This window comes from Ischnura elegans, chromosome 4, assembly GCF_921293095.1.
Source record: "Ischnura elegans chromosome 4, ioIscEleg1.1, whole genome shotgun sequence".
Classification (NCBI taxonomy): domain Eukaryota; kingdom Metazoa; phylum Arthropoda; class Insecta; order Odonata; family Coenagrionidae; genus Ischnura; species Ischnura elegans.
Window position 1 is genome coordinate 65,079,669 of NC_060249.1, and position 13,356 is coordinate 65,093,024.

Consider the following 13,356-nt stretch of genomic DNA (forward strand, 5'->3'; position numbering starts at 1 on the left):
AAAGTGAAAACACCCTCCAAAAATCAACCTTAATCCACCCCAGCATAGGAGAGCCATACCTTTTATCTGCAAAGTAAACTCAACTCATTGAGTATCTTAATCCAATCCATTAGGTCAAAAGTAAATAGTGTTAACTCTCAATGCATAATGGTGATTTTACTACAGTACATATTACATTCAGCATTCTTTTCCGGGGCCTCTTGCCCTGAGCTTCTGATACGCACATTTAAGATCTAAAATAATTCCATAACAAAGATGTAAAATGCATCCCTCAAAGAAACATATGGCCTTCTCTTAAAAAAAAAGACTCCATCTTTTACCACTTCCTCGCATGCATTTATGTACTGGGCTATTTTTTATACAAAAATTGAGGTCAGCAGCTATTCTACTAATGGCTTTTCATAACTATGGAACAAGAATTTGGATTAATCTTCATCAACATTTTGTCAAAAGTACAAATTCTAGTTATTTCCTGCAGCACACAGGCCTATCATTGTAATAAAAAACTCCTGCAAAACATCTATTGTGTCAAAAAGAAGTCCACATTTAAAAGTACACTGAGGGCATTGAATCAATGAATTTCTTCACCTGTATTTATGTTATGTACTCAAGTTTTATTCTGTAAAATTAGAGTGACTTACATCATGGCACTTGTACATATGTACCATGATCTCCAGAAAACATAAATATTATTATATATTACTTTTTAATACTTCTATTCCAAATTTATTTTATTTTATTTATTTATTTATTGACGGGCATGCTGCCCTTTAACATGGAATACATGGACACAGAAAGATAATACATAAGGAAATGAAGGATACATAAGGAAAATAGCCTTACAGAAAAAATCATTTATCAGTAAAAATATAAAATAAGTATGTAATAATGTATAATAATGTTTGATAATATACAATACATATTGCATATACTAATGCAAATTTTTATCAAAAGTTGAGCATCTCTAAGAAGTGAGTTCCACAAATAATTGCTCTAGTAAATAATTAACATTAAACTTAAAGACAAAATCAACATATTGAAATGCTTACATTTCATTCTGAGGGAACACAATGTTCTGGATGTAAAAGAACTCAGCATAAACTAAAAAGGATTTCAAAAAATGATAAATACAACCCCCGCCACCTGATCTTAAGTTAGAGAACTATATGATCATACAGAGAAAATACACTTTTTATCAGTAAAAGGTTTACTCACGATCCAAGAGTTTCTCCAAGAGCTCCAAAATTTTTCACCAGAACACCCTTCATGTGACTGAAGGTATTAAAGCTATATATGCCATGATAAGATCCCATTCCACTGTTTCCAACACCACCAAATGGCAGAGTATCAACTTATGGTATGCATGAAACAAGATGGAGAGAGATTAATTGTGCATCTGCAGCTGAAAAATTAAAATTTTAATAAACTGAATCCACTGAAGTTACATTCCAAAATGTATAGATATCTTCATCTACTTTTAGCATGCATTAAATTCATGTATAAACTATTCATTTAGTTTATATGAGATTTTCCTTGTAAATACTGCAAATTTAAAATATTTTCAATAAACATTGTATTAAGGTAAAATGTGCAATGCAGTTTTCAATGAAAACATGGAAAATATCATGACTTTACTACTCATATTTCACTTGATTCTACAGAATGTAAAATAAGCGTGAAGTCACTAGCTAATTGTAGATGGAAAATTTGCTTAATATTATGAAATCAATTTACATTTACAATTATTAACATGTAAGAAGGTATCTTGCGCACACAATCAACAGTGAAAATAAAATAAAAATTTAGCAATTTGTTTTTAGACGCATCAATTTAAGGAATTCATTAGTGAACCCATATAGGTAATAGGCATGGCGAATAAGGCATTACAGAGTAAGCTAACTGAAAACAATAGGAGGATAATAATGTCAATATCATACATGGCAAATGAGTACCTTGAAATTAGAGGGAAAATGAAGCATTTTTTTCAAATCTTGGATCATTTCAGATCTTTCCATAAGAGTTGTTTTCAAGAGAATTCAAGTAGGTAAACGATACCATAGTACATGATCAAATACGAAAAGCCTAATATACAGACATGATGGCGTATTACATCCAGAACTAACATACATAATCAGAGCTATCCAAAGATGTTGAAAAGCTATTTTAAAAATTTTAACCCTTTGGAAACGTTGGAGGTCTCTCCTTAACATGACTACTGGACCGAGCCCCATCACACTCTTCCGTCCCCTCTGCATGGAGCATATTTGCAGGACATTTGTTAAGAGGGGTCTTGTAGATAATCACACACTCTCAGCTCTAGCCTTTTTCAACCCCTCCTAGTGGGAACTACGCATTGCCTTGGACTCTGAGGGTAGTTGGGTTCCCCTCTTTTCAGGTTTATAACCCTACCAGCGGCATCGCTTCGTGGTCAACTTATAATTTGTTGATGTGTTAGCTATATGGATAATTCTTGCTTGCCTGTAAATTGCATATTTTCAATTGAATTCCACAGTTTTTTCTGCATTGTCAAATTTCAAATTAAGCTCTACCATTAATAATAACAGATTTAATGCATCAAAAATTTCCATGTTGCTTTCTGTATTGAAATTTAGATATGAGTTAATATTTATGGTAGAATTAATATTTGATTACAACATGAGTGTCAAAGACAGTAGTATTAGGTGTTTGCAATGAATTGTGTGAAATAATACATCTTTAAGTATTTAAAACATTATAATGCCCATATGCCTATTTAAAATTCTTAAGGCAGTCATTTTGACTATGTCCGCTCATAACATAAAATTTTCTATGGTTGATATAATATTTGAAGGAGGCAACCAATTGTTGAGGTCCTTTTCAGCATTAGTCAAGAGCAGGGAAGGATGAGTAGAGAGCATCAGAGGATTTAGGGGGAGGGGGGGCAAGGGTGCATGTGCTCCCTCCAGATGCTTAACAAAATAGACAAGATTTAAGTTATCATTATGTTTGTTTTTGTTATGTATATCATGGAACCTTAATTATTTAATTTCTTATTAATAATTTTCATATTAAAATAAAAAGAATAATTCGCATAGTAACTGTAGTCTGTTGTTTTTAATCTCAAATATAAGAAGACGGTTTGCCTGTTACGCCCTTGAGCTCCCCCTCCCACAAGAAAAAAATTCTGGATTCAGCCTTGTTGGAGAGAAACCTGTACTAGGTAATAGGTTAGTCTAAATAGGAGGAACTAAGGGGACCTCATCTTAACATTCAATTAGCCTGGTCTTAATGAGATAAAGGGGACCACAGCTTAATATCCAATCCAATGGATGGAGTGCTGTGCTTGATATACCTTCCACATGATAAATTATTGAATAATTTTAATGCAAAATCAATAAAAATATTTAACATTGAATATCAATCAAATATTACACAGCACAACGAATTGGGACCATTGATGAATGTAATGGTCAAAATTAGACTTGGTGCAAGGATTTAAAGATAAAAATGACTACTTAAGGACAAAATGAAAATTTGCACCATTCTTCATACAAAAAAATACAATTATATTGCCAAGATACATTCTCATTACAAAAATTCATGTGGCCATCATACACAACTGAAAATGGGAGTTATTACAGTATTTACACAACATCTATGAATTCTACATCCATAGGCACACTGAAGATCAAAATGTCATTTTGGCACAGGTTTTTGAGAAAAAATAGGGCCCCCCACATGATATCCACTTTTCATAGCTTGTGGTCATTTTTTTAAAACATGGATGACATAGCAAAATACCACTTTGGAGTGAAGATTCCTATTTTAACCAATAACAAAAAATTCCAATTTACACATTCACTCTCGCTATTATCAAGCATATCCTTTCATTCACTCATACCATATCATGATCTCAATTACACATGTACTTATAATTGGTGTCTTCATTTTTAGGTGTGGTTGTAAGCAGACAAAATATCTGTCCTATTTATTTAATAATTTAAGAAGCGAGCACAGATACTTTGCTATAGCTTTGAGTGAACCCACACCAAATCCCGTTTTTGCCCACTAAGGTTTTCAGGAATGCAATCCACTCTATGTTGGTAACACGACTAATGCAGGGCCCTGTGCAGCCAATTGGGAAAAATTTTGAAAGACATTATCATATAATGCACAAAGCTATTCCTTGTTGAGTAAATGGGTTGGTTAGTTCTATAACAACATGGAATAGGATAAGTCTCAAAGCTGAAAATTCAAAAAAAAAAAACTTTACAAGGATGAAGCAATTAAAATGAAGAAAAAAATAAATAAAATTGTCATTTCTGGCCTTAGCAATCCTTTCACCTAAAATAACTCAGCACGAAGTACATCCAGAAACCATAATCTATGTCTAGTCATTGCTTTCGTGCATCACCACATTGCTAATATATCATAATGAAAACCAAGTCAGTGAATAAAAATGTTACACAAGATGAAAATTGTTAGATGCCGGTACATCTTTACTAATAAATGCAAAAATTAAGTCAAATAAACTACTCCAGAGGATTTGAATATAAGAATTTTTGGAAAATCATTTTTTTTAAATACAGGATAGATTAAATTCCTTAATACAAAGAATCTATCAGAATGTACCAAAGAAACACAAGATGAAAACAACCATGAGATATTTACAACAAAGAAGAGATCATTCAAATACAGGAGGGAATATTAATTCAATAAAAGAGAACATACAAGAAACAAGTTATCAAGATATTAAGATGCTACAGGGCTATTTTTAAGCATTTTTACAGCAGCAACTAAAGTACCATGCTCACAGGAAGGCAAGCTATCTTTAAAATGTGTGAGAAACCTTGAAAATCAGGTAAATACATTCACAATTCCGGGGTAAAATCATTCATGATGGTGAACTTAGACATGATGTGGGGGGAAAAGTCACATATTTACCTCCACAATGCATAATAACATCATTACAACAGATTCCTCCACACGATACATTAGTCATCAATTGCTCCCTGGTGGATGGTGATTCTGAGAAGATGTACATGGCTAAAGGCTTTTCCCTGCACCAAATGAGGAAAAAAACTTAGAGCATTTACGCAAAGATGACAGGTATCAAGGATGGGCAATCTATAGTAGCGGAAAGTATTTTTACCATCACCCAATTTTACAATATTTTCATGGAAATTTTTCTTTAACCTCATTACCACAATCACCAGAACAAAATTAATATAGAATAGAAGTGTAGGGATCATCTCTTCAACATACAAGACCTCAGATAAACTAGCATACTCGCAGGTGATGTTACAACTGATCAAAGTTAAACAAACAGTAAAATTTGTATCTGTAAAAAATGTCTCCTAGCTAATATATAAAAAAAAACATAAGGCAACAAGACAGATTTAAAATGAAGTTAACATAGCAGATACTTACTTAATATATATTTAAAGTTTAATAAAGAATTACCATTGGGGTGCATTCAGCAGGTTTCATTACTCTTCATAAAAATGTGTTATGAATAGCTTATACAGCTCTGTGATATGCCACAGCTACGTCCAATGTAGAGAGAATTTTTATAAACATGGTACTTTTATTATAGAAGGAGTGAATAAAAAAGCATCTGAATAGATTTTTGAACTTCATTGATCTAATGTCAATCCCTAGAACAGGAGATCATGCACTTCTTTTTCAACTAAATTAATTTAATATATAACTATAAAAAAAATTTTGATTCAGCAAACAAAAATTGCTTACAATTTTACTGCTCATGACCATGACTGAAAGTTAATTTTTAAAAGGGTTATTGGAAATATCAAATAAGAACTTCATTATTATACTCTTTTATATGTATATATGTATAGTTATGAGTGAAGTACTTTCTTCTCAAAGGCAATCGAGACATCCCTAGTGTGTCACTGAATAAATATTTATAATTTATCAGATTCTTGGTGTAGCAGCAATTTTAAAATTATATAATTTTGAACTGATTGGGCTATATTTTTTTCAGTAAGTTCATCAACAAAATACAATTTCAAGGTCATGAAATAATACGTAATTATCCCTGCACTTCTTCAAATGTTCTAAACCCAGACTACACAATTATAAATATGTACATATGTATTTACAGAGTATGCACTACTACAAGTTCAAAGCAGCTATTAGGGAGAAATAAAACATTAGGTTGAAATAATAAATATGTATGTATGGTTTGATAATGTGGATGTGAGTACTATAATATTTAAGAATTTATTGATGATGGGTATAAATACTTAACAATACCAAAAGAATTATGTGTATTTTTCCAATTTTATTAATATCATTTTCCAACTCTAAATATGACTGACGCGATATGTTCTCTGCTCCTTGGAAAAGGATTTTTAATGAGTTGTTAATAAAAAGAAATAGAAGTAACCAATAAAACTTAATCATTTTGAACTAATCAAATGCCTATAATTCCCAATGTTCCTAACATGGTCAAATAACATTATCAACAGCATTGCTTCTGGCATAAATCCATGGCACCACGTTGACAATAAACACTGGAAATAATATTTTTCATTACTCCAGTAAAAGATTAAAAGCCATTTGAGAGTCCCAACACCAGATAAAAAGAACATTGTAACCCAGACACACTTACAGAAACATAGCACAGATAGAGTGGAAAAATCCATCCAAGTACATGAAGAAGAATACAATGAATACACATCCAAAAGAATACAGTGTAAACACATAATAAAAGACCACCACCTTGTACAAACAACACATGACAGCAAGGAATACTCTGAATCTTGCCACATACACCACTTGCTTTGGTTAATAAAATACATGCATTTCACCAAAATTATCCTTAATACTGAAGCATGCTTGAAATGACAGAAACCTTCAAAAACATTTTCTTTTACTACAAAAGGTTTTCAGGTTGATGAGAACGAGGCAGTATAAGCATAGCACATGAGCATAAGAACGTGAATAAAGAACAAAATACCTTCCTTTTCTGCTTAACATAAACAAGAGACTTTGAAAAGTCAGATAAGCAGCAATAAAGATGTAATCACTACAGGAGACAGTAAAATACATCAGCAATAATAAACCCTTCATCCAAAGCTGTTGATATTATGGATATCAAATACATAAATTAGTATTTTTATACAAACATAATAGAGAAATAAAAGGATCCAGAAATGACAAAATCAACAAATAATCTCCAAAAGAGGAAGAGGAGACAAGAAAAATCCATCCATAACCATACAGCTACACCAGTCTGATCAAATAAGAGGGTCATCTACAAAGTAAGATAACAAGATCACTGCACCTGAGGGAATAAAATGCCTTAATAAGGCTATAAGAAGAATAGGTCTTGCAGTGGAAGAATCCTTGGCATTAACATTACCAGTAGTACCATGTGAGCTGTCAGCACCATCTTCCACGATGGTGAGGTTTATGTGGCTAACCAATTTCCAATGCTGTGCAAAAACACTGCATAATAATCATATTGACAGTAATTATATTATTCTGTATTCATTACACTCAGGAGTGTAGAAGACAGGTGAATTTCAAAGGTGACATACCACCTTGCTTTCAACCAAGAAGGTCAAAACAACCGCTAGCCTTCTCAAGGTTTTGGAAAATGCATTGTCATAATATGACTTCACAAGAGAATAATCAGCTTTCTTGACCACGATTCATTCCCAGATCCCCTAAGCTTCTTCCAGGCTCTCTAACCACTTCAGCTAAGAATCTTCATTCTTCTTTCCCTAGGGCATATGGTAGCTTTAGAGGGAATATATCATCCCACTTGTTTATTACTATGCAATTACTGGTCTCTTCCGAGTCAAGAACATGTGTGAGTGCAGGTACACCACAGGATGTTCTAAAATGACTTTCCTACAACGTTATATAAACAAATATTCTATGAAATGGGAAAAAAAACTCCAAATAGTGGAATCAATGCCCGGACGAGAACTTTAACCTACAGATAGTGCGGAAAAGTCATGAAAAAATATGTGTAAATAAACACAATAGTATTTCCCTCCTTCATGACAACACTAACCCTCATGCCATATGCTGTACTTAAGACCTTCTCACCTCCTCAAAATGGGATATCATCGCCCTGTAGCTGAGATATCACTCCTATCAATGCATCATTACCTTTTCAGCAAAATTACTCAGCTTCTAACAATGACAAGGTGAGGGAGACAGTTGAAAAGTGTCTAAATGAAGGGGAGAGTAAGTAGACAATGGTATTGAAAATCAAACATGTATCAATTTAAATAATGATTATAGAGAAAAATTAGTGAACAAAACAAACATATTGGAATGCTTGTTGATTTTGTCAAAATATACGCACTTTTTCCTTTTGAAAAATGCTGCCAGCTTATGTTCTAGATGAACTTCATTATTGAAATTTCCTTTTGTACATCTTGTATACAAAATTTGTGGGTATACTAATGAATTCCTTAATTATAATACTTTTAAAAAACTTGCCAAAGATGTTGGCTCTACTCAACTCTCTCTCACACCAACCTATCACTGACCATGATTCCACTATTCAGTCTCTAAAACTTCCAAGAGCACTATTTTATTTATTCATATAATTGAAATTCTCCCGCCAAATACCTGAGGGACAACATTGGAACCCTATGGGCTTTTAAAAATGACTTAGTAGAAAATTACATTTTCTAATGTGTTTACGTCATATTAGCAAGCTTCAGACAGTTTTTATAATGAGCCACAACAATGAAAATTTAAAAAAGGTAGATAAAAGTTCATAGTATATAATTACATAGATGAAAAAGACACCACCATTTTTTTCACAGCTCCATCAATGCTTAGCTTGAAGCACAGAACTACTTCCAGGATAAACAATATCATATACATACATTCTAATATGCAATAGCACTATAGATTTCTACAAGAATAATACTAGGGAAAGGATAACCCAATGAAGGAATTATCTATTGAAAATTTTTCTAGAAAAAAGTGATAGGTATTAGAAATAGCTATGCAGGTTACAGGGAATGATTGAAGACAAAATATCACAGTGGAATGACATTTCATAGAATGTACCCCAGCAGATGATCTACAAAATGCTGGAAAAGAGAGATGGATGACTCACCACCGAAGTGAAGAATAGTATCATTGATACAACTTGAGCCACTTTGTGTCTGCGACAGGAACAAGCCTTGCATTGCTTTATCCGTGGTGAACACATACAAGGTGAGAGGGGTATCTCTGCACATACACAAACAACAACAGATTAAGTGGAAAATTTGCAGCACATCATTAGGACATACAAAAAAGTAGAATAGTTGGACAAAAATGATTGCTCAGCATTCCAACTTTTTCGAATTCAAACAACAAATTCCAACCAAGCCAGAAAACTGCAGAAATCATTAGAGAGCAAATGGCACTAAGCAAAAAATTATCAAGTGTGAAACACACAAATATAAACTGAAATACAGAAATGTCGAGATAGATGCTGTTTAAGTGGGCAACAAACAATCATAATCACAAGAAAACATTGAAAATATTTGCCAAGTTTTCATTAGACTTAACCAATTATCCAATTCAAAAAAACACATGTTTCCCTTCAGAAAAAAATCCATTAACAAGTAGTCTAAAATGAGAATACCATTCATAGCATTACAAACCGAATCGATAAATTGGCTTCCATTATTTGATGAAGCACAGGTTATGTCTATTGCCAATGAAAACATCAACATTGATAAAAAGAAAGGCAGCAAAATTTCCTAATTTATGAGGATTAATTACTGATTGTTCTATTTATCAAGTGTCTTTCCTGCATATCACCCGACTTCTCTTCAAAACTGCAATTATATAGGTGTAATTATAATGATTATATTATTTTAATTACACAATAATTTTCACATGACATAATAATCCAAGAAAATATACATGTGGGATGCAGAGGATAGATGTTTTGCCATGAATTACCACACCCATGACCATCACAGCACATTATACTCACTTGGGTCACTTTCACTTCATTTGCATCTACAAATATACTTCCTGGCCATCATCAATACCTCTAACGCTAAAAAGGGGGAGCAAGGTAGTCTAGTGAGTATAGCACTTGGCTGCATATCAAAGGATCTCTCGTTCAAATCCAAGGAGAAGCCTTCGGACACCCCCAATTAAAAACACTCAATTTGTGCGAGGTGGCCCAGGGATAGGAACTTTCACCCTTCCCTGAAAGCATTTGCATGCCTGTGAGCAAGTCTAGGGTGAGCTCCACGCTAACCTATCCAAACATACCATCTGGGTTGAATCACTGATGTATAATATAAGGATTCATTATTTTCTAATATTTTTCACCGCAAATAAAAAAAATCAGCTAATACAATATTTCTCTGGATAATCCCCCCTGTTAGCCTACACAACCTCCAACAGAAAAGTAGTGAGTGGGACAGTGAATTTTCGAACACAAATGACTTTAGTTTTGTAAAACCTGAATCCTCAAATATCGGGGGGACACTACTAAGATAAATAAATAAAAAATAAAAATACATATGTATACAATAACACATATGTAAAAAGAATGGCACACACCTATCAACTGACTGCATATGATCAAAACCATGAAAGGAAATTCCAAATTGCTGAAAGCCCTGTCCAGCAAAAATACATGTGCATAATACTAAAAGCCAGAAAACATCTTTCTAGAAGTAGTTCCATCAGATGTGGCATAATTTACAATTGCATATTAATATGATTTAAATGCATGTAAATACAATATAGCAGAGCGGCATTATCCATAGTAATGGAGTAAGTGGTTGAAACGGATAATTGAAAAAGACGATTGATCCCTATGACCATTCATGATCATTTCTTGAGTAAATTTCAGATTAGCTTCTGTACTTTAATTCCTCCGTACCTTTAGACCACATTCCATTATAATGCTTGCTGCTGGCAATGAAAGGGAGAACTAAGAGGGTAGGAAAAGGAGAGTAGACAAGATATAAAGGGTGGGGCTGCCTGGGAAACAGACAGATGAATAATCCAACAAACAATTTGTTAGAGTATGAATAATCTGTGGTCTACTGCACATTCATCTTTACCTTATAATATGACATTAATCTAGCAAGGTATTCAGATAATCAATAGATGCACAATTGATTACATGATATCCCTGTAAACAAAAAATACAATCATAAACAAATATTTTTATACTTAAATTTATTATTTGAGAAAAGATTATGAAGAGGAGACATTTTTTTTCAGTGAATTACCATACCCATGACCATCACAGCACCCATAACCATTCATGATAGAGGGAAGCCAATGAGAAAAATGCACATCCCCTACCATTAGTATCTGCACCTCAAGAATATCATTTTTAAGGGCTAGCTAACGTGAATGAAATCTTTGCAATTAATACGCAGCATATATTTGAGGAGATCAAGATAATAATATTTAATAGTCTTTACAATGATACTTTTTACTGAACATAATTTGAAATCTATTGATCAATTAGCTGACAGTCTAATTGCATCTTAACTGTGATGTACAACTCAGGGTCACAAATCTTATGAAATATCAAAGAGAAGATTCAATAAAAAATTCAAAATGAAATACACAAAATTCGAGATACAGTGGAGCCCCACTAATCCGAAATCCGGTAATCCGAAAATCCACTTAATCCGAAATCAAAATCAGGAAAAAACAAAACTTTATAAAATCTAGAAAAAACATGGTAAAATTTATTTTAAAAAATTACAGTATATCTTTAGGTTGGAAAATGTAATAAACAAAATAAAACAGTGTCACAGAACAAAACTACATTGGTTTAAAAAAGTCCGTAACATTTTTTTGTCGGAGAGAAGAACAACGTAGGTTGTGCTGCTACCTATCGGATTTCTTTGCAACTACGAACTCAAGCGGTAGCCATGCAGAGCGTTGCCGTACGGCGTACATAATGAAGTTGGTTGTTTCTCATACCGTATGGACGTGAAACGGCATTTCGGCGATTAATTTATGTAGTTGCACGTTGTATTTAATAATTTATCGTTAAATTAATAACATTCCGCTTAATCCGAAATATTCGCTAATCCAAAATGGGTACGGTCCCAATTATTTCGGATTAGCGGGGCTCCACTGTACCACCACTAATCTTCAAGCTAAGTCGTGAAATAAAATAAGTGAATGCATCTTTCCTAAAATCCCAACCCACATCCATTACTGTACTACTAACAAGACATGAACAACAACATTACACCTTAACTTCCAGTAAATTCTTCAATGGTCTTTTGGTAACATTTCCCATTAACAAACTGAACATTGAGGATGTTTAAATACTTGCCAAGGCAAAGTTTTATTTTTGACTTTTATTCTTAATTTGTAATAACAAATTCTTCCCCAAGGTTTCTCAAAGATCAAACATCAAAGCATGTCTAACAGCAAAAACCCACTTTGTCAACGGTGTTTGGGAAGTGAAAAACTGGAAATTAAAAAGTGCCAAGCACACATTAGGAGCAAGTCCACTGCACATGTAGCACTGCAGAAATATCTAAATCCAGAGCATTTTGCATTAAAAGGAATGATTTCTGAAACTACTTAGGATATTCATTTCTATTATCTTAGAGCAAAATTTAGTCCAAATCCAATATATTGGATAAATCATCAATAGGAGCAACAGTAATTTAGATTTTAGTGAACACAAAATTAAAAAGTAGACCATAAGGAGGATTCACCACATAAAAAGCTCTCTTCAACTCAGTCACTATTCTCCATATGCAAGGGCGTACCCAGGATCAAAACTAGGGGGGGCAAGCCATGGTTTTTTTGTTATAGGTAAGATTTAAGCATGGAAGAGGTGAATGAAACCAACATTTTAAGGAAACTGTAACAGCTCTTTATTAGTTTTTAAAATTATTTGCTTGAAAAAATATTATTTTCCTTAAAGAAATTTGCGATTTTTGCTTCTAGGGGGGGGAGGGTCAGCTGCCCCCTCCTGCCCCTCGCTGGGTACGCCCATGTCCACATGCACACTTAGTTTCAAATGTCACATTATCCCAAGTCATTTGCTATTCTAAATTAAATAATTGCTACAGTGGGCATTTGGGACTCCATAGAGTCCTATGAATCCACCTGAGACTTTAGTTATAACCAATGTTAATTCCATCATTCCCAGTTACCAAACATCCAATCAGCTGGATTCAATCCCTGAGGAAGGTGGATGATGCAAAAGGCTGCCTCATCTTGACACTTTTTCTGGGAGAAAATTATAATTCTGAACGTATCTATCAAAAAGGACTCGATATTACAGATGTGATTTTTACTTTCAATTCAATATCATCTATCAGAATTTTTGTCTCATAGTTTTAGATTTTTGACAAAGCAAAACACAGCATAATCTGAAAT

At 33.3% G+C, this 13,356-nt stretch overlaps 1 protein-coding gene across 7 annotated transcripts in view; it reads right to left on the reverse strand.

The window, feature by feature from the left end:
* The window catches only part of LOC124157607 (aldehyde dehydrogenase, dimeric NADP-preferring), an 89,434-nt gene that overhangs the window by 14,180 nt on the left and 61,898 nt on the right, over nt 1-13,356 (reverse strand). For 5 of the 7 annotated variants that reach the window (XM_046532473.1, XM_046532475.1, XM_046532476.1 and 2 more), the window contains 2 exons: nt 9,092-9,207; nt 1,216-1,351 (listed from right to left, as the gene is read on the reverse strand). In XM_046532473.1, the coding sequence (XP_046388429.1) occupies nt 1,216-1,351; nt 9,092-9,207 (252 nt within the window). Of the gene's footprint in view, nt 1-1,215; nt 1,352-4,923; nt 5,040-9,091; nt 9,208-13,356 lie in introns of those variants that run through there. The other 2 variants (XM_046532474.1, XM_046532479.1) reach the window with 2 other exon arrangements.